Source organism: Urocampus carinirostris, chromosome 1, assembly GCF_059441175.1.
Source record: "Urocampus carinirostris isolate Australia breed hairy pipefish chromosome 1, RoL_Ucar_1.0, whole genome shotgun sequence".
Taxonomy (NCBI): Eukaryota; Metazoa; Chordata; class Actinopteri; order Syngnathiformes; family Syngnathidae; genus Urocampus; species Urocampus carinirostris.
In genome coordinates this window covers 33003179-33025896 of record NC_142349.1, presented here as the reverse complement: position 1 = coordinate 33025896, position 22718 = coordinate 33003179, and the positions used below count along the sequence as shown (strand labels likewise).

Here is a 22718-nt window from a genome sequence, read left to right as displayed (position 1 = left end):
GTTAGTTTTAAAGCATTCCTTTTGTAGATTTGCTTATGTTTAGCGTTGTTGTCCTATTGGAAGGTGAGCCTGAGCCCCATTCTCAGGTCCATTGCAGACTCCATAGATTTTCTCCCAAAATCACTTTGTATTTGGCTCAATCCATCTTCCCATCGACTCTCACAATCTTCTCAGTCCCTGCCAAAGAAAAGCAACCACAGGGCATGTGCTGCCACCACCATTTTTAATAGCGAGGAGGGAGTGTTACTGTAACGCTTTGCATCCAGCCCAAAAAGTTACATTTGTCTCATCTTACCGGAGCACCTTGTTCCACATGTTTGTTTGTGTCTCCCATGTAGCTTCTGCCAAACGGGCCTTTTTATGGTGCCGCTCTGATTAGTTTTCTCCTTGTTTGGGCCGAGAGTTTAGATGGACGGCCAGGTCTTGGTAGGTTTGCAGTGGTTTTATGCCCTTTCCATTTTTATATTATCGCTCGCACATTGCTCTGGGAGATGTGTAAATGTAGCAAAATCTTCGTCACCCACTCCTGCACTGAATTTTTGCATAACTTTAACCCAGACCAGCCTGCTGTGTCATTTGGTCTTCATAATGCGGTCTGTTCTCCAGTATCTGTTTTCACAAACCTTTGAGCCCTTACGTAGCAGGTGCATTTAAACTGAAACTTAATGACATTCTGTCATTGTTAGTTATTTAGGTTGACATTAAATCATTCAGAAGTCATCAGGGAACTTCTGAAGTCAGTTGGCTGAGCTATGAACAGGGGGACAGTATATTTACAACGCCTACTTTTCTTTTCTTTTTTCAAATATAATATAAAATGTTAAAATTACATTGTATCCACTTCACGATTGCGTCTCACCTGTCGTTGATTCTTAGAAAATATTTTCAGTTTTTTCTGGCTTAAGGTTTGATGCCTGAAATGTAGCAATATGACAAAATATTCTTAAGGGGGCAATATTTTTCACTATGCACTGTAGGAATAGTGCAGGAACCCAATATAGTACATCCAATATTTTCAATTTGTTACCATTTACCCTGTTAGTATATTCACAAAACACCATTTCTTATTGGCATTAGTACAGTATGCACACACAAAAAAATGAGCTGGTTTAGCCATTTTGGTGATTGGTGAATGTGCCTTTGACAGAAAAGGGGGAATTCAACCGGAAGGTGTGCATGCACTGCAAGGCATCGTTCCACAGTGGAGTAAGCCTTTCCAACCACCTGCGAGCGTGTTTAAAACGGAAAAGAACCTCACTTGAAGTAACCGGTAGGTGTACCCTCAACATCACATTTTTTGGCAAATACTCAGTTTTTTAGTGATAAGTTGTCTTTTCAGTTTGAATGGGAGGTAAGCTATTTCAGTAACCGGTGGAATATAAATATTTAAAAAAGGTTTGCAATTAAATGGATGAATACATGACTTGAAGTGGAAAAAAATAATAGGAAATATAGAAAGTACTCAATACAGTGTTGGTTCCTATTTGTAACAGAGGTACTGGTTGAGTTGCACTTGTTTCAGCGCTGTTAAAATGTAAAACAAACAAAATACTAAAGTTGTCTGTCTCTGTCCCCTGCGACTGGCTGGTAACCAGTTCAGCGTGTCCCCCGCCCACTGCCCAAAGATAGCTGGGATGGGCTCCAGCACCCCCGCCACCCTACTGAGGATAAGCGGTGCAGATAATTGATAATGGATGTATTTTACACATTTTTCCAAAGGGATGTCAAGGCCTTTCCAAAATTGGCCATTTAGAGAAGACCAGTTTACAGCTCTTAAACCTCTGCAACTGTGTATTTAACTTTCACCAATTTTAGACATTGTGAAAGAGTTTTAAATATGACTTCTCTTTCCAAAAGTCAATCACTGATTGTGCACACTTACACATGATAATCACGCGGCAGAATGGATCCGGATTTGCATTACGTATGTTTATTTTCGGCTCTTGTTTGAATACTCATCGTGAATATGCAAATATTTTTGTTGGGAATTTTATTGACTAATCAATGTTTTACTCATCATTTGGATCTGTCACAACTGGCTGAAGATTTTTAAAGCCAAATTAGGTCATGTCTGTTTTTTTCCATACAGACCCACCCTGCTATGGCAGGACTGTCGGAAAAAAAGCTTGCGTTCGGGCGAGAGGGGTGTCAATCGAAAGGGAGGAAGCTAATGGCCATATTGTAAATCATCTTACGCGTTTGTTTACTCTTGGAAATGAATTATGGGGCAAAACAAACTGATTACAACATGATCGTCAAAAAATGCAGAAATACTTTTAGGCGGATTATTTTTTATCTGTCGGCATTATCGTATGTTTTGGAGTAAATATTTTTCACACTTGGATTCACTTGACCTACCAGGCAGGTTATTGGTGAGCTATACCGGTTTCATAGTTTTCGGGTACCTTGGTTAAGACTGATCGTGATGTTTCTGTGATGGGTACGTTTTGAAATGATCATTATATTTAAAAACCCAATAGTTAAAGTTTTACAATATATGTGACACAACTTATTTCAGTGAATGGTGACATCAAGATGACGCGTCTATATACTTCTCAACAGTCAGCTTCCATTGTTCATTTCTAATCTAAATGTTTTCTTTCAGAGTTGGATTGTAAAACGAGAAGGCAGCGTTTAAGGCCCAGCTCAAAGAAGAAGGTCCTCCAGTTAACACAAACTTCAGAGGAAGCTTTCAGACTTACATGCAGGTTGGTAAATGTACTTTTCTGCACTTCTTGTTCAAGGACATTCGATTTTGAAGCAAGGCCAAGATTGCTCAGCAATACTTTTGAATAACTTTATCTTCATGACTGTAAAGCGCACACAAGTATTAGATTAGTGTGTGGCGCTCTCTACAGTTTGGTGTGCCCTGTGTGTAAGACTTATGTAGTAGAGAAAACAATGAGAATATTGAAGGGGAAAGTGTGGGCGTTGAATGTATATGAAAGAACTGGTCTATGCGTCATGCAGAAAATTGTGGTTTTTTTCTCTACTCGCATCACCGTCGTTGTTGAACTTTGACTATGCATGTACATTAAGACCCTTGCACACTTGAAACTATTTTACAACAGTGAAAGGTGTCGGCAATGGCGACGGTACTTTTGCACAGTGTCTTTATCATCGGCATGCTGTCTTTTCGTATATATCTGTAGAAAATATTTGATACAGATGTGCGATTGTGAAAATATCTTATGTAAACGATGTTGCCATTCTGAATGGTTACGTTATACCAGACGGGAGATCAACTCAACCTGAACAGTATTTGAAAACGTCATCTTGTGGGCGGGGAACGGCACCGACAGCCGTTGGCGCTGATCGCTAATGGCGTCTTGTCCGGGCAGGCTCTATAGTTGATGTAAAAGAAGAAGTGACGCAGTAAACTCTTTCTTTCAGGGAAGATTGTAAATGCTTAGGTCAATGTGTCAGCTCCCACTGTTGTTCAAGCTTTCGCAAAGGTCAGCATAAAGCCCGGCGCGCACCTGGCAATTTGCCACCAGGGCCTTCCCAAGCCTTCATGGGACCCTAAGCATATTGCCTATTACTTTGTATTTGCATTCTTACTAGAAGTAAGACCAGGCCTAAAAAAATACAGCTTTTTTAGGCTTGATCTTACCTCTAGTAACCAAACCCGACCTGGCCCGCGGCCCGAACCAGCCCGAGCACAAATGATTAACTTCATTTGAGTTACCAAGCCCTAAATTTCACTTGGTTTTCTTTGTGAGGACGAGCAATGATTTTGGCTGTCTCTGACAGCACCGATTGGCCAGCGATCAGAGCACGCGGCGAGCAGGATACATGCTGCCTAAATATTCCATGCAGAAAAGAAACATACTGCGGGATACATGACCAGTAAATAAAAAAAATTTTAAAATCCATGAGAGAGAAGCCTAGCCCGGACAAACTTGGTGATTGATATTTTATTTTGGGAGAGCACGGACTGCTGTTTGTTTCTTCAGAAGGCCGGGACCCCATGCGGCCCAGACCACGAAGCCGAAGGTTGGCTCCTTGTGGTCCGCTATCCTTCTTAAAAAAACTCTTCAAACAATACACCTTTTGGAAGAATTTATTCCACAACTCACTGTTTTTGGTGTTAGGGCAAATAATATTTAATTTCTGGCATGCTATGAAAGAATTCCGGTTCTCTAAACAAGTTGATTGTTTTAATCGGGTTTATGGATCATAATTTTGTTATCTTCCCCCGTCCGTTCCTGATTTCTCAGAGTGGGAAGGTTTGTCCTGGCCTTTTATTCTTTTGTATGATCCAAATCTCCATTGTAATGTAAATAAACATAGTTTTAGTATAATAGCACTTGCATTATCTATTCGTGCATCTGTAATGTTTTCCTTCTGGACTGATCCATCATTATCCCTATCAGTCAACTGAAAAATCGATCATTTAAAGCTAAAATTTTAAAAAGTCTTGCTTCTTTCATGATAAATGCTAGAGATATGTGGCTATGTCGAATTAATTCTGTTTGAAAACCGTAAGCACTACATGTTGGCCCAATCGGTAATCACCGAATTAGATTCTGAATATTATTTAAAGCAATTTACATCGATGCGCCTAATGTGTGTGTTAAATATAATGGCAGACAAAACGTATGCTTTTAGGTATGGTGTGCCTTTGAAGTTGTTAAAACTTCAAGGGTGGGAATAAAGCATTGTAAATGATGTAAACACGTTCAAAACTGCGCATGGTCAGTCCATAAACAATGCTGATTTGATTTTGTGTGTGTGGTTTTAGATTCTGCGACCTGGTATTCCAGGGTCCCTTGTCTGTCCAGGAGGACTGGGTCAAGCATTTACAGAGACACATAATGAACACGGCTGTTCCCCACACGGGCCTGCCCATGGCCGAGGTCACGTTACCATCCGACGCCGATCCCCAATCTTGCATAAAGACTGACCCAGAGAGCGCTCAACCGACTGCTGCTCTTGATACATAAAAAAGTACTTTTTTAAGAGGGGGGGGGCATTGGGGTTAGATTTTTAATAGACTGTATGTTTACATACATTTTTTTACTTTTTTAGTCAAACAAGAAGTTAAAATTGCATTCAACTTTGATAATATTAATTAAGCCAATTATTGCTCTCTCTCTATTTCAGTTGTAATACTCCATCAAAGAGAACACTTTCAGATAGGTAAGTTTTGTCTTCAGGATAACTGTTACCTCAACCACAAATTTTGGAGGTACCTTCACTGTAAAAATCAGAGGAGAACATAGTTTTCTTGTGGTGCTGCATATTTTAATTGAAGAAAAAAAATTCATTAACTGTTTCTAAACACAAATTTAAATTTATTAAAAAAAAAAGTCCCAACAAGTTCCAGTGCTTTTCATCCACTTCACACATAGTGTACAATATTTAATGATGTGATGTACAGTTCCTAAATTAATTTTGAAATGTATTATATCACAAACACAAAAGGGTTAAACATTTGTATTGTTAATAAAAAATGCACAAGTTGACTTTCTGTCGCTCGTGAGTTTGTTTTTTGGGAGGAAAATCAGAAAAGGCTAATTACAAAAAAATCTTTGATCTACCCTAACAGTTTTGTGTGGTTATGACGGTTTATTGAAGATGTTGCAGTTAGAACCGGCGGTTGATCTCTTGAAGGCTGCTTTCATTCAAAATGGCTGAAACCCTGTTGCCCACAAAAGCATAAATGTTAAGGTAGTCAAATAACATTGGTGCAAAGAAAACTGTCTGAAAACATTGAATTTACCATTATCGAAAAGAATAGTCATTGTGACTACTACACTATGTCATTCTTTTCTTTTTTGCCAGTGTAAAAAATGCAGTTGACAAGTGTGTTAAAGGTATGAATAGTATTGTAAATTTGAAATACCCCCACAAAAAATAACAAAAAAAGCCTACACACTTGTACAAGTTTCATACACCCTTTCATTGCCAAAATCAAGCACTTTCTAATATAAAGACTTTTAGAGACGATTTTTCAATTTCTTTAGGACCAGTAAAAGAAATCCGGTGTGAGCCATATACCTTGCAGATCCACAACTATATCTGCAATTTACATATGCTTCATATAGATATTTATATATCTGGCCCGTCGAACGAAAATGGTAAAAAAATACATCATATTTATATATGGAGACTCATCGATTTGGTAGTCAAGTCATTTCATTTTTATTTGTATAGCCCTAAATCACGAAGAGTCTCAAAGGGCTTCACAGATTATTACACTATATTACACAGACTATTTTTAGATAGATAAACTATTCCTAATAAAACATGTTTTTTTGAGTCAGCTTTGTCCTTTTGTGTGTCTACTACATAAAAACTACTACAGATATACTATAAAACCGCTACAATTCTGAATTCAAAAAATTTAGTAACGCTTTCATTCTGAAAAGAAAAAAATACTACAGAAGTACTACAAAAATGCTACTGCAACATAATAGAAAAATACTGCCACAGACATACTACCACAGTAATGCTGCAAAAATACTATTATGGAATTAGGGCAACAGTAATACTACACAAATACTTCAAACAAGCTATGAAATACTACAAAACTAAATATCAAATTAAGGGCTTTAAACAGGGACATAATTTGTCGTGGGGGTATAATTCAAAACCAATGATGAAATAAATCTGTTTAACCCCGAAGAACCCACAAGTCATAATTTTTCAAAGAAGGGTTATTGGATTCTTTTTAGTTAAAAAATAGATTAAAAGAAACATGGATGTCTGCATGTTTATAAATTCGTAAATGCAAATGAGAAAACTTGGAAAGGTCTTCAGGCCTGGGCCCCTGGCCAACTTTTTGATCCCAGTTTGCCCACCCCTGGTTTAATGCAGAACAAAATTCACTATAATTTGATAATGCAATAAGCTTGAATGCTATTTTGTATGACATCTGTTCCACAAAAAGTCTAGCGCAGGGATTGGGAACCTACAGCTTACCAGCCAGATATGGCTCATTTCATAAGTACATCTGGCTTTTTGGTAAAAAAATAGTGTCTTCTCTGCATCTAACTTGAATTGTGATAGAGCATCGAAGCAGCACACATAAGACCCTAAGTTTGATCCGGTATAAATAGGACACAGTCGCAACTACAGTTTAGAGTCATGGTGTCACACCAACAGACCCCGTTTTGGCTGTACATCTCGAAGAAATCCTTTATGTGGAAGCTCATTAAACCATGTATGTTCACTGTTGGGACACTTTAAGATGAAGACCCACAGAAAAAAACTGTAAACACACAAAAAAAAGCAATTTGATAGGGTGAGCGATCAAGATGGGTAGAGCTATGCATACAGCGCAAGCACTTCCATCTGTCTAAATATGTCGGTATCTTCGTATCCTTGTTTGCAGTATTCTGTGACATTTTTACAAAAGAACTTTGCTCATACCTTGTTTTAAAACGTTATTTAGGACCAAACTTTGTATGGCTCTTTGGGTCGAAAAGGTTCCCAACCCCTGGTCTAACGGTTAGATGTCTTCACTCACCCACTGAGACCTGGGTTCGAATCCTGTTGCATCCAATGTTTTGCAATTTGGGCCAGAGTATCGACTGATAGAACATTGCTCATTGTTTAAATAAGGTGGTAAACCATAAAACCTGGTGTGACAATGCACACACCTAAATACTGTATCTCATACTTGTATATCTTAAGGCGCGCCACTGCAAATTTCTGGCCAATTTGTTGGGGTTGTTTTTAGGTGCGCCTTAAAGTCTGGAAATTACGGTACATAATTTTAGAACAAATACCTTGAGGAAATGTTTAAACAGATGTTGCGACTCTTTCATGATAGTTTTTGCCTTGTCAAGTGATGCGTGTTTCCGTTGTGCTTCAAACTCCTTAAGAAATCGATAAAGATGATTGTCATTTACTCAACAAATTGGGCGATCATGTGTGTGCGGATGAAGTCGGATGTAAGATACCTTTGTGTTATAAAAGTGCTTCGCTGAGTTGATATGTTCTTCTACTGCTGCCGCTGCCGTGGACACAAGCACTTCACACGCCGCACAATGGAACAACGACACTTTTGTCATGTGCTCGTTTTCCTGAAGAGCTAGCCACAGAACGAAAAAAACGCAAGTTTAATGACGGTGAAAACAGTTTTGCCCAATTGTTGTCTGTGATAGGGCTGCAATGCTGATTTCAGCCAGAAGATGGCGGCAGCAAATAGAATATTTTGAGCTTACGAATACCGTTTTATTTTTTTTTAATTAATTAGGTTTTTTAATCAAGTTTACGACACTAAGAGGCGCTAAACAAAACACACAATTCAAGCAGGTCTAAAATTAGCAAGAAATTTATTTTGAAATCCTGCAATTTTTACCTTGAAGAGCGCTGTTTTTGATGGCTTGGTTGCACTTGATGCTTTTATACAGCATGACGTCCTGCAATTAAAAACAAAACGGAAAACTTTAAACTACGGCGTAAAATATATACAGTGGTACCGCTTTATAAGAGCACCTCTAAACACGTGAATTTTGATGTACAGTGGTACTTCTACTTACAAATGTCTCTAGATACAAACATGTTCGGTTACAAAATACATGAACGGGAAAATATTGCCTTTAGTTACAAAGGCATTTCAGGATACAAAGTCAAATTTACAGTACATACATTGTCTTAACGAGGAACGTTGACCCGACCAATATGGCCACCATGTCGGAACGCTAATGACATATCTTCATTAGATATTTGTGCCCCCGACCACCAGATGCCTGATCTTGTGCCACTTGTTCATATCATCCAGCAAGTTTGTTTTTATCTTATTGCATGTCCTTTTTCTGACCCTAGCCAGTTCCAGAAAAGAAAATGCTTTGGATGCTTTTGGAGAAATAAGGGAGAATGAAACAAAGCAGGAAATAATGGACAATCATGGTGTTTGTGTGAGAGACCTAGCTAAGATCGGCCATAGTCTATTATTTGTATGCCTTCAAAAAAGAAAGTTTATGAAACTGGCCAAGGGTGTGACTGTTGTTAAAATTGCGAACCACTATTCATGACAAGCATGTTATCGTGGATATGCGACAAGGAGCTAGCATGAGATAGAGACAAGGAGAGCAGAAGTCAGTGTATCTATAAAGACCTACAACTTGAGGCCATCAGAATGGATTTCAATGCTGGTCATTGTTGGTTTGAGAAATTCGAGATAAGGACTGGCTTTGTGACTGTGGTTTGGCATATGCCAATATCATCTTTGTATTATTAGTGTAATTTGTATGTTTAATTACTACTTTTATGTGTCTTGTGATCAACAAGATGTGTTTCATAGCTATTTAGGGTTAACTTCAATGGGAGGTTGGGAGTGGGCAAATTTGATGGTAATTATTTCATTCAGAGAAAATTCGCTCTTAGCAATTCAAGCTAAAAGCACGATCCTGGAATGAATTACGCTCGTATGAAGAGGTATCACAGGCTTTAATGTGTGAATAAACATAACAAGATGTGTTTGCTAATTAGTGTCAACCTAGTCGTGCAAATAAGATAAGAAAACATTCTATGGTTCTTACCTGCAGGAAGGCAATGATCATGTCGTCGTACTGATTCTGTTTTTGGATGTGCTCCATAGTGTCCCAGTGAATTTTGCTTTGCAAATGCTTCTCCAGTTCCTGCCCGTTACTCACGTTGATGTCACACATGTCACAATTGATGGTTATCCTTCAAAAGTGGTCATATTTGTAAAACAACGGTTAGAGATTTCCTTTATGAAAAAAACATCCTCACAGTCATTTTGTGATTTTCTTTCCAATCATTTTGGGACACACAAATCATAAAGTAAAACCAAAATGCTTCAAAACTAGAGTGTCAAACATATAGCCCACATCAGGCCCGCCAACGGATTTATTCCGGCACGCAAGACAATTATAAGAGAAGCATAGAAAGAGATGAACCGCATCAACGTCAAACAATCACATGAAGTTTTATATGTCCAGTGGAGGTCACCAAAGCCTGGCACCACTCCCAGATAACTCCACGGCAGCTATATTTGCTGAATATCATTTATCAACTAGAGAACAATTAAAAACACACATGCCGATTTAATTTTACTTGAACTATAAGTCACGGACGCGCTGTTTGAAGCAAAATGTTTGCACTCACGTGTGCTGTGGGGATCTCGCTCTTAACTCATTCTATGCCAGACGTTTCTCTAAAATGGGGAGTGCAGGTGTCAACCAATTTTTTATATTTTGACTCATTTTTGAAGGCATACAGAACATTTAGTTGTGTAGCTATATAGGCATCGGACATGTGAAAAAAAGCTTTACGATTGTTTAGAAAACAAGAGTTAAAATGTTGGTTAGAGGAAGCAAGGCAACAAAAAGTAAGTGGGGGGGGGGTCTTCGATGTGTGGACAAAAATCTGATCGAAACCATTCCTGCCATTTATTGGTGATTTATCACATGGAAATCATTCTCAGAGGCTTAATACTTGTCGGCAGCGCCAACGCCTATAGAATATTTAATTTTATATCATATATATATATATATATGTTTCGGCACTCAGAGACAATGCTTCTGAAAACGTAATTATACTTTATACCACTAAATGAGTTAACCACAACATTTTCTACTCGACTACGCTTTTTATCCCCAGTGATTGGAAATGATCAGTTAGCACCTGGATTAAAAATTACAAATTAAAAAATAGCACATGGGTGTTTCAATAGGATATATCTCCTTTCTATGATAGGTATAAAAACTATCATCCAGGTCCTTAATTCAGGTAAAAATCTTAATTAAAATAATACGTAAAAAGCAGAAAAGGACATTTCAATTATTGAAACAGTTATCTAAAATTATTCACACTTAAGTGGGTGTTTATGTGCTGTTTATGTCACTATCCAGTTTGCATGAGTTTCCCTAAACACATTGTAGTGAAAATTAATTTATTGTTATTTTGCTTTTTTATAAAGTTGATAAACATTGGTTGATTGAATGCTTCCCTTAACCACTGAGGTCGTAGTGGCACCATTCCCTGTGGTGTGTCTTAGGCAAGTATAGCCTGGTGGTTCCCATCCCAAACGTTACAAGATATTAAATCTTAGTGAAAGAAAAATACAGACGCTGCCCTACTTACGGACGATCGTTTGTAAGTTGAATTTGTTTGTAAGTTGCTTCAGTGCTATATTTTGTATGTTTAAGGTTAATTTCTATCTATCTATCTACCTTGGTCATATCCCTCAAGAGGGGTGACCGACAGCAAGACACAAACATACAATAACAAAAAAAAAATAAAAGGGAAATAAATAGCAAAAAAAACACACAAAAATTTTTTGACCATGGCCAACCCAATTGCCCAAACACCCAAACAAGTTAGGCACGTCGGCACCCAAGTTGGTCATGCTTTCGTCCCTCCAGATGAAATGGGACACCAGAAAGCGGCCATGTCACTCGGGTCAGGGTGACACAACACACTCTTTTGTTCAACAGCAGGGCCCGACAGCTTTCACTGGTTTACCACTGCCGCATCATACGGGTGCCCAGCCCATCCTTAAGAACGCGTCCACAATCCCACTATCCTTTAACAACACCTCTCCACTCCTTTCTATCACCAACAAGAGCTCTAGCTTCCATTATATTTAGACCCCTTTCCTGCAGTGCACTCATAACACCATCCATCCACGTCAATCGCGGCCTTCCTCTTGGTCTCCTTCCATTGACTTCTGCTCTGTAGATCCTCTTCAACATTCGCTCCTCGTCCATCCTCTCCATGTGTCCAAACCAACCGAGTACTCTCTTATCAACACGCTTGCTCAGTTCCACGACTACTCCAGTTCTGTCTCTCACAATTTCATTTCTCAGTCTATCCAATCTTGTCACTCCTAACATAGTCCTCAAACACTTCATCTCAAAAACATTCAATTTCCTTCTTAACTCTGCGTTCAGGCTCCAAGTCTCTGCACCATACAACACAGTCGGCACAATCACACTCTCATACAGTCCCCTCTTAACATCCATACTCATACTCTTGTTGTTCATCACTCTCCTCAGAGCACCCAAAACCTTGCTTACTTGATTCACTCTGTGCAATACCTCGCACTCCATTCCACCAACTGCAGCCACATCACAACCCAAGTACCTAAAGCTTTCAACCTCTTCCAGCACCTGTTCATGCAACCTGATTTCTAACGTCATGCCCACTCCATCACGTGAACACTTCATCACCTTACTCATCCCAACATTATTATTATTATTAATATTATTATTATTGACACATAACTTACGCCTATCACATACTCTTCCAAACTCCGTTACCAACCTTCTCAATGTTTCCTCAGAATCAGCCACAAGCGCTGTGTCATCTGCAAACAACAACTGACTTACCTGCCACACTGTTCCACTGTTGTCCATCATGTCTACACCTCTGCCAAATACTCTTGCATTCACCTCTCTCACCACACCATCCATGTACACATTAAACAGCCATGGTTACATCACACACCCCTGCCTCACACCAATCAACACAGGGAACCACTCACTTGTCTCACTCCCTACTCTTACACATGCTCTGCTGTTCATATAAAAACTCTTCAATGCTTCCAACAACTTTACACCCACTCCATACATTACCATCAATTGCCACAACGCCTCTCTATCAATTCTGTCATACGCCTTTGCCAAGTCCATGAAAGCCAAATAAACATCCTTACCTTTTGCAAAATATTTCTCACACACCTGTCGTACTGCAAACACCTGATCCACACATCCTCTTCCTTTCCTGAAACCACTGTGCTCCTCCATCACCACCTCGTTCGTTCTTTCTCTCACTCTCTTAATCAAGACTCTTCCATACAGCTTACCCGGCACAGACAACAAACTGATACCTCTAGAATTGCTACAATCATACTGATCACCTTTACACTTATACAATGTCAGCACACATGCACTACACCAATCAACAGGAACCACACCACTTAAAAAGCATATATTCAACAAGCGTACTAACCAGTCAATCATAGCTGTGCCACCTTTTTTCAGGCATTCAGCAGTACAACCATCCAACCCAGGTGCCTTCCCCCCTTTCATTTCTTTCACTGCCTCTTGCACCTCCCATGTTTCCACAGGATTCACATTTAAATCACCCAACACGGGCATTCTCTCCATACCATCGATCGCCTCGACTCTCACTTCACTCCCATCCTCCACATTTAGCAACTCCTCAAAATACTCTGCCCATCTCGTCCTGACTGCACTACCGCTAACTAGCAATCTACCATCCTTATCGTTCACTTTCTCTTCCTTTCCAGACTCACTGTTTCTTACTCTTTTCACTTCTTTCCAGAACACTTTTCTCCTATCCTCAAAGTTCACTCCTATCTTTCGACACCATTCATCATTTGCTTTCCTTTTTGCTGCTTCCACTTCCGCTTTTACCAACCTTTTCTTCACTTTATATCTTTCATACGCATCACCACTCTTATCTTGCAGCCACTCCTCAAAGGCACGTCTCTTTTCTGTCACAGCCTCTGATACCTCATCATTCCACCATTTACTTCCTTTCCTAATACCTCGACCAACTTTTCTCATTCCACACACTACTTTTGCACTCCTCAACACTGCCTCTTTAAACCACTTCCATTCAATTTCCACACTCTCCATTTCTTTTCTACTAACCCGTTCATACTCTTCCCTTATCCTCTCTATAAACTCTCTTTGCTTTTCTGCCTTATTCCACTCTGACATTTTCACCTCTTCAAGTAAAGTCAAGTCAAATTTATTTATATAGCCCTTAATCACAAAAATGTCTCAAAGGACTGCACAGGATTACAGTTACAAAATTACACAATTACCTGATCTTAAACCAGCACTCTTCTTATAACTAGCCCTCCACAATCCATCTATTCTCAGTTTTCTTATAAGTATGAATAAGGCTTGTATAAGTAACCTGTATTGTTCTGTACTAAAAAATAAGCATTTCATAAGATAATATGCTCTATAAAGCTAAATAAAGTTAAGTTTGACTTACTTTTGGAAGATGGGCTTAGAGTTGAGCTACTTCCTCCTTCGTGGTAAAAATTGCCCGAAAAAAAGCAGACCGACCATTTTCTCAACTGCATCAAGCTTCCATATTTCACTTTCGTTTCAAATGAAACGACTCGCTTCTTCTTTACACTTTACACCAACCATATTGAATGGATGCACGGGATATTAAACAATAAAAATGTCAAAGTTCTTAGCGCTGAAGATACAGTATGGAATGTTTTCACACAAACTCGGAAAAGAAAGCGGATTTCTTCTTTGGGGTGGATGCAGGGTGACCTCTCACAGTGCCACACGCCGGTAGTGGCAGAAAGTAGCACTACAGCAATATCCTGTACTCAAAAAAAGGTGCAAACAATACAAAATCTAACGTATAGCAATGTCTGGATTTTTTTCGACATCCCGAAAGAAATGTTCCTATCTACCGTGTGTCGTAAGTCGAATGGTCGTAAGTAAGGGAGCGTCTGTATTGAGAGAAAAAAAAACGTTCATATCCCTGAATCCCAATTGTGAACCTAGAAAGACTCCCAGCCCTACTAACCTGGCCCCATAAGAACATTTATCTACCATGAGGCCTCTGAGCTAAAATGAGTAAGCCACCACTGCTGTAGACTGAGTTTGAGAACTATCAACGTGATAGTACGCCACAAGTTATACATGACAGAAAAAATACGGAAACGGCACAAAGAATAAATCTAAGTACCCCGCCAAAGGCCTAAAGAAATCAGATTTTCAAATCTGAAGCAAAATCGTCGCAATAGTTAATCAATCATTTTATTAGGTCAAGGCGACTGTTTTGTGTGAAAAGCCAAAAAATTATATTTTGGTAACTTACTGGTCCATTTGTACAGCTGTTTCCATTTTTCTTTTTGTCTTTCCGGTCATCCATTCATGGTGCTCCGGTTCTGCAGAAACAGTCAATACAAATATAAATGCAACATCACACATTTAATACATTATGTGGTTCTGAGGTGAGAATAAATATAAAATGAATTGGTATTGGGTGGGTACAAGGTCGCCAGCATTGCAGGTTAACAATTGCGAATTAAGTCTATGTAACTTTCCTGCTTAACTCATACCACATATTCTATTGGAATACTGTGTCCATAATGCTTGACCTTGTTTTCTTAAAAAAAAATGTTTTCTAAAGAATCTGGTTAAACAATCGAGGCCATTATTTTCAGGAGTCTTAAACGTGGCATTTTAGCGTTACAGACGCTCCCCTACTTACGACCATTTGACTTACGATAAACGATAAATACGAACATTTTTTTTCCGGATGTTGAATAATATCTGGACATTGCTGTTACATTTTGTATTTAGTGACCTTTTTCCAAGTACAGAAAAGTACTGTAGTGCTTCTTCTGGCGCGTGGTGGCGTTGTGAGATATCACCCAGAATCCACCCCTAAGAAGGAAAATCTGCTCCCTTTTCCTAGTTTGTTTGTAAATATTCTATACTATCTACTCTATACTATATCTATACTATCTTGAGCATGCTACGACATTTTTAATGTTTAATATCTCATGCATCCATTCAATACGGTCGGTGTAAAGTGTAAATAACAAGCGAGCCATTCCTTTTGAAACGAAAGTGGAATAAGAAAGCTTGATGCGGTTGAGAAAATGGTCAGAATGCCTTTTTTCTGCCCACTTTTTCCACAGAGGAGGAAGTCGCCTAATTTTTGAAGCTCATCTTCCAAAAGTAAATGAAACTCAACTTTATTTATCTTTATAGAGCATATTATCTTATAAAATGTTTATTTCTTGGTACAAAACAATACAGGTTAGTTATACAAGCCATAAACATACTTATATAAACCTTAAACATCGATCCATACAAAATATAGCACTGAAGCAACTTACGAACAAATTCAACTTACGAACGATCGTCCGGAACCTCGCTTATAAGTAGGGCAGCGTCTGTATTACATATTCGAAAAATGTTTGATACCTTATTGTACGATTTTTACACAGCACTTAGAGCACTTTGGCCGAAAAGTGTTTCAAAACACATTTTGATTTAGTTTAATCTTTACCAGCTTGAACAGGTGATCTCATATCATCATCTTGCTCCAACGGGGGCGAGGATAACCCAACATGTGGGATCTGCGGAAGCGAAACAAAAGTTTATTCTAACTAGAGATTCACACATTTTTTCCTAAAGACAAAAGGACACTTTCCTCCCACCCCCAACCCATTTAACTAGAATACCAAAACTTTGTTTTTAAAATGACACTTATTGTTCTCTGTAAAGCAAGTTTATGATTAAGGAAGTGATCGATTTCATGTAGAAAAGATACGCTTTACTTTCAAAATTGGGAATACTTCGTTACAAAACAATAATTGTATCGTTTAAAAGCTTCTTTGGATTAAAAAAGGCAGTATATAGTACATTTTTTCAAGATAAAGTATAGTCGGTGGCTCATTTTAAGGATGAATTTACGGATTTTACCTAAGAAAACAGTAAAAAAAAAAAAAAAAAAAAAAAACGTCTAATCAAAACGCTCTTAAATTTTTTTGAGTGAAAAATTGTATAAAATATAGTATAGTACATAGTATAATACATATATTCCAATATTCATTTAGTGGCCATGCTTGTACAGCAATTTAGTCTAATTGCCAAGTGGAATGTTCTACTTCATTAACATGATGAAGTTGAATTGAAAAATTAAAAGAAACACTACTTGAGACATAACAGGGAAAGCATCAAAAGCATGTACAAGTAATAATGGCTCATTGATTTTGACTTTACCAAGCTTCGGTACTGAGGAAGGCTCATTTCTCCGCCGTTGCTCCTCTGACTTCCATAAGATGCAGAATATGGCGGACTGGATATAAACCTTTCACAAGCAAAAGCTCTCCCACTGTAACCCAGAAGCTCATCGGATATCATGTCCGGGCTGTTAAAGACTCGCTCAGAACTTCCCTGCCGTTCCGGATTAGCATTGCATCTTTCACCGAGCCTGCTCCCAGGACCAAAGTTAGGTATGTCCGAGCGTCTGTCATATTTCGACGGAGGGGTGGGACAGCGGGTTCTGCCCGGAGTTATAGATCGAAATGGAGAATTTTCATCCAGTTCTGGTGGAGAGCGCCGCCATTCCGGGTCGTTTTCCTGCACAGTCGGAGAGTCTTGCATTTCAAGTTTGTCATCCTCCTTGGGAAGCGAACCTTTGCACACTAAGTCGTCATCTGCCACAAGCGGGGAGTTTGACCGGGCCTCCCATGTGTTAATAAGAGGATCAAAGGGGTCATAAATGTCACTGAGGAAAGGGGAGGAAAGAATGCTTTTAGATAATTATGCCCACTCTCATTCCATTTTCCAAATTACCAATAACATGTCTTACTCATTTTTACTGCTTTGCTCCAGTCTTTCATCTTCAGGGTCTTTTTGTCCAAGCGGTTGGAATGATGACTTCCATTTAGTAGTGGGTGCGTCTAAAAGGTCAAATAAATACAAAGGACTACATTTTTGCACACTTTACAAAGTCTTGAAGAATTGTAACATATCATAGCATCTATATACAGTGGCTTGCGAAACTATTTGGCACCCTTGAACTTTGTGACCTTTTGCCACATTTCAGACTTCAAACATCAAGATATAAAACTGTAATTTCTTGTGAAACATCAACAGTAAGTGGGATACAATCATGAAGTGGAACACACTTTATAGGATTTTAAACTTTAACAAATAAACAAAAAAGTGGGTGTGCAATATTATTCAGCCCCATTGAGATAATAAGTTTGTATCGCCACATTTTGCTGACAGCTGCAAGTCGCTTGGGGTATGTCTCCATCAGTTTTGCACATCGAGAAACTATTTTTGCCCATTCCTCCTTGCAAAACAGCTCGAGCTCAGTGAGGTTGGATGAAAAGTGTTTGTGAACAGCAGTTTTCAGTTCTTTCAATTGGATTGAGGTATGGACTTTGACTTGGCCATTCTAACACATTGATATGCTTTTTGGTGAACCATTCCATCGTAGCTTTTGCTTTATATTTTGGATCATTGTCTTGTTGGAAGACAAATCTCCCTCCCAATCTCAGGTCTTTTGCGGACATGTTTTCTTCCAGAACGGTCCTGTATCTGGCTCTATCCATCTTCCCATCAATTTTAACCATCTTCCCTGTCCCCGCTGAAGAAAAGCAGGCCCAAACCATGATGCTGCCACCACCATGTTTGACCGTGGGGATGGTGCGTTGAGGGTGATGAGCTGTGCTGCTTTTACGCCAAACATAACGTCTCGCATTGACCACACCTTCTTCCACATGTTTTGTGTGTCTACCAGGTGACATGTGGCAAAGTTTAAACAACACTTTTTATGAATATCTTTAAGAAATGGCATCCTTCTTTCCACTCTTCCATAAAGGCCAGATTTGTGCAGTGAAAGTTGTCCTATTGACAGATTCTCCCACCTAAGCTGTAGACCTCTGCAGTTCATCCAGAGTGATCATGGGCTTCTTCGCTTCATCTCTGATCAGTTTTCTCCTTATATGAGCTGAAGGTTTAGGGGAACGGCCCGATCTTTGTCGATTTGCAGTGGTCTGGTACTCCTTCCATTTCAATATTATTGCTTGCTCCTTGAGATGTTTAAATCATTGGAAATCTTTTTGTATCCAAATCCAGCTTTAAAATTCTCCACAACAGTATCTTGGACCTGCCTGGTGTGTTCCTCGTTCTTCATGATGCTCTCTGCGCTTTAAACAAACCTCTGAGACTATCACAGTGCCGGTGCATTTATACAGAGACTTGATTACACACAGGTGGATTACATTTATCATTGTTAATTATTTAGATCAACATTGAATCATTCAGAGATCCTCACTGAATTTCTGGACAGAGTTTGCTGCACTGAAAGTAAAGGGACTGAATGATTTTGCACACCACTTTTTCGTTTTTTATTTGTTAAAAAAGTTTAAAATATTCAATAAAAAGTGTGTTCCAATTCATGATTGTGTCCCACTTATTGTTGATTCTTCACAAGAAATTACAGTTTTAGATCTTTGTTTGAAGTCTGAAATGTGGCAAAAGGTCACAAAGTTCAAGGGGGCCAAATAGTTTTGCAAGCCAATGTTTATCTATATCTAGTCATAATTCCAAGTTTCCAGGACCTTCTGTTTGAATATGTTAAGCATCAAATTGTTAATTTAGTTGTAATTAACTCTTTTAGTGCCATAGCATATGAATACGTTTTAGAAGCATTGTTCCTTAGCGCCAGGATGTAAAAATATGTTGGTTTATTTTGTTTTATTTGAAAAAAAACTATTATAAAAGGGTTTGGCGCAGCTCATCAGTAAGTATCAAGCCTCTGGGAACGATTTGAGTATAATAGATGCTAATGTTCCAAGTGTGATTTATATATGTTTTTCTTTCTTAATCATGCATTTTTGGGCGGATGCGATTTATACTCCAGAGCGAGTTATAGTCTGGGAAATAATGTACTTGATTTGCATTACTCTATTTAAAGCTTAGTGTGCTGCAGTATTTTTCCACGTTTTCCAATTAAGAAAGTGCGCGACATTTTCATTAAGATAAGTTTTGGACCTTGATTGTGTCAGACATAATAATGTAGAAAATCATACTGACCGAGCAACGGTGAGCTAATTTCAGTCCCCTGCCTTCGAGCCACTTTTTCTGTTATTTAAAAAAACACTCGCCATTTCGTCTACTAGCCTTTGTGAAAACACACAAACAGCTTGTTCTGTATTTCACAAGCACAAACGCAACTGCAATACTCTAGCCCTTCTTTATACTCGTCTTAGTCTCGCGACCTGGATTTGGTTTGAACACGAGACATGGCTAGTTCTCTCCCACCTTTAATTATAAACCTAAGTTTTCCCATTGTTGTGGGTGACTTAGAGGGTATATTTAAGTCCACACAACAGTAAATGTACATGAATGTATAATAATCCTTAAAATGATTATTTGATAAACTTTAAGGATTCTCTATTTACAACATCATTTAAAGTAACACAAGTCTTTTAAAAAGCATGTAGCTCCAAATACAAAGTAAATAGTTGTAAATGGTGTCACAACGAGTTGAATACTTTGTCGTTCTCATTTCGTATGGTTTACTTGTTTTTGTTGATCAGAACATTTGTTTTGTGTTCTCTAATATATATATAAAAGGTTATATAGAGGTTGAAATGTCAAATATTTTAGACATTTTAGCCTGAAAATATACACAATCCTCTCTAACTTGTCTGGTTAACTTATTTGTTTTATCTTTTCAATAAAACCTCTATCTCAGTGGTCCTCTAACTATGGCCTGCCTCCATACACATTTGTTCCGACTCCCTGAACAATACCAGAGAGCATTTTGATGCATATTATTTTTGTACCTAAAAATAACTCCAAGTCTGGGTACACAGTTTTGGGTTTAGTAGGGATTAAAAAAAAAGTGTAGTATACCACCAACTACAGTTTACAGTCAAGGTGTCACACCAACAGAAATCCTTTATATGGAAGCTCATAACATATTTTAGTTTCACTGTTGAGCCACTTTATGAAAACCCACAGAAGAAAAAGTAAACAGTCAGAAACACCAGCCAAGCACACAGAGCAATTTGATTGGGTGAGTGGTAGGGGTGGGCGTAGCTATGCACACGGAAAACTTCTCTCTGCCTAATTCCGTCTGCACCAAAAGTAAATACGTTAGTATCCTAGTTTGCAACATTTTTAGAAAATAACTCTGCTAGCAACAAGTATTGAAATGTTTATTTATGAAAAAATGAAGGCCAAAATGAGCCTCAACGATCTCAAGTGATTACAGAAGGGAGACAAGTTAAAAGTGGTATGTTTGTTGACATTGAACACTGGCTCTTGCATTTTTCTGCTTTAATTTTTTTTATCAAATAATCCAACATCACACAGTGAAATAAAATGTGCTAAAAGAATATTTTGTCTGCAGAGCAGGTTTGCTTAAATTTGTCTTAAAGGATACACGCGCGCACACACACACACACACACACACACACACAAAATCGATTTTTTTGTAATCATGGCTCTTTGGGTTTAAAAGGTTCCGAACCCCAATCTTAACATGTGAAAGGCACAACAAAATTAACATCTGTCTCTGGTACCATGACTAAAAGGTGTGTGATGAATGGATACAATCTACTGCCATTTTCCCAAGTTATCTATAGTACTGGTGGACCAAGGCTGTGACAACTAAGCTCAACTTAGATCTAGAAAAAATCCAGAAAGTGTATGTTCAACTTTTTTTCCACAGAGTGTTATCTGGTTATCACTTATCTTATAAAAAGTGCTATTATTTATTTTCTGACTTTTGTTCTGTGAAGAATTAAGAGAGGGTAATGTAGTTATTATCTATTTCGTTTATATTGTTATTCTTTATTATCTGACTTTTGTTCTGTGATGAATCCAGTAGGGTTTTTTGATTGTGACTATCTGGAAAACAATACATTCTACATTTAGGCACTCCTACAATCGTCACACTTCTTCTGTTACAAACTGACCCTGGGCCCTCAACAGATAACGGAAAAGTGATGTGGCCCTCATAAGAAAAGGTTTGGGGATCCCTGCTCTAACTCTTAGCTCTTCACCACTTTAAATGTTGGTGTGTTAGTTGGTTGGTTGGTTCCATTAACCACTAGGGTGGTAGGGGCACCATTTCCTGTGGTGTGTCTTGGGCAGGGTTTGGTAGGGTTACTTTAACTGGATTACTTTCAATTACTTTTGGATTACTTCAATACCAAATATGCTAATAAGACAAAAGAAACTAAATATGAATAAAATTACTAAATTTTGTATAGGCTTGGGGAGTAACGGAATACATGGAACGGCAAAAATGATGTCGGCAAGCTGTTTGGATTTATTTTCATTTTGTTTCTGTCGCATTTTATGTTAGTTTTGCCAGAGATCAAATAGATCAAAGCCGGGAGAGAAAGCTTACCGAGTGTTGTGAGTCATAATGTTATTCATATTTAGTTTATTTTGTCTTTTATTGGCATATTTGGTATTGGAGTACAGTAATCCAAAAGTAATTGAAAGTAATCCAGTTAAAGTAACCCTACCCAACCCTGGTCTTGGGCTAGTACGGCCTGGTACTCGAACTCAAAAGCTTTGAACAGTATTTTGAATATTTGTTAATTTGACATGGAAACATTATTTTTTTAAATGATTACCTATCTGACGATGAAGCTGAGGTGTCTTTTGATGATCAGTCACCAGTGCAGATGAGCTCCCACTCTTTGAGGCCTGAGTGGTGGTCTTAGAAGTGTGCATCGTGCGATCTGCAAAGTCTCCGGGCACTCTAACAAGTAGTAGAATGGAAAAAATATTCCTTCCACGTCACATTACTTAATTTAACGTAGGTGTTGAGGTTTTATCAGTGCTGAATACACCCGAGTTTAGCCACAAAACTTCAACAATATACACCAAAACAAAATATGCAAAGGCGACTCCATCACGTTAGCAAATCAAAAACTATTCTTAAAAGATAGAAGTGATGAGTTGCCTTTCTTCGCCTATAGGCATGTATTGTTTATGCTCGTGCAAACGTAAGGTTGGCTAGCACGAAGCTAACTGTTATTCGAGTTAATTACACAATTACCTGCTTTGATTTGTATTGACACAATTCGCTTGCGTTCTGGTCCCAGTCGATGTTAACCCTGAAGTGTTGCTTTTAACGACGTTCTTGTGGTGGGGATACATTTTAGCATTGAGCTAAAGGAAAGGGATATCGAAAGAGCGAGTGGAAATCCGTATTGTATCCCTAAATCACCAGTAGGTGGC

At 38.5% G+C, this 22718-nt stretch overlaps 2 protein-coding genes across 3 annotated transcripts in view; one reads left to right on the top strand and one right to left on the bottom strand.

The window, feature by feature from the left end:
- znf644a (zinc finger protein 644a) overlaps positions 1–5468 on the top strand; it is a 15889-nt gene extending 10421 nt beyond the window's left edge. Inside the window, exons 4-7 of one of the 2 annotated variants that reach the window (XM_088335722.1) lie at positions 1148–1270; positions 2606–2708; positions 4745–4950; positions 5107–5468. In XM_088335722.1, the coding sequence (XP_088191848.1) occupies positions 1148–1270; positions 2606–2708; positions 4745–4946 (428 nt within the window). In that variant the 3' untranslated portion in view covers positions 4947–4950; positions 5107–5468. Of the gene's footprint in view, positions 1–1147; positions 1271–2605; positions 2709–4744 lie in introns of both variants that reach the window. The other variant, XM_088335715.1, reaches the window with a different exon arrangement.
- On the bottom strand, positions 5270–22718 carry LOC148374384 (uncharacterized). The gene is made up of 11 exons (XM_088335733.1): positions 22537–22718; positions 22109–22236; positions 17311–17401; positions 16719–17226; positions 16003–16072; positions 14800–14869; positions 9495–9642; positions 8312–8372; positions 7911–8041; positions 7737–7826; positions 5270–5644 (listed from the first exon to the last, which is right to left on the bottom strand). The coding sequence occupies exons 1-11, from the start codon at positions 22635–22637 to the stop codon at positions 5624–5626; spliced, it is 1419 nt and encodes a 472-aa protein (XP_088191859.1). The 5' UTR covers positions 22638–22718; the 3' UTR covers positions 5270–5623.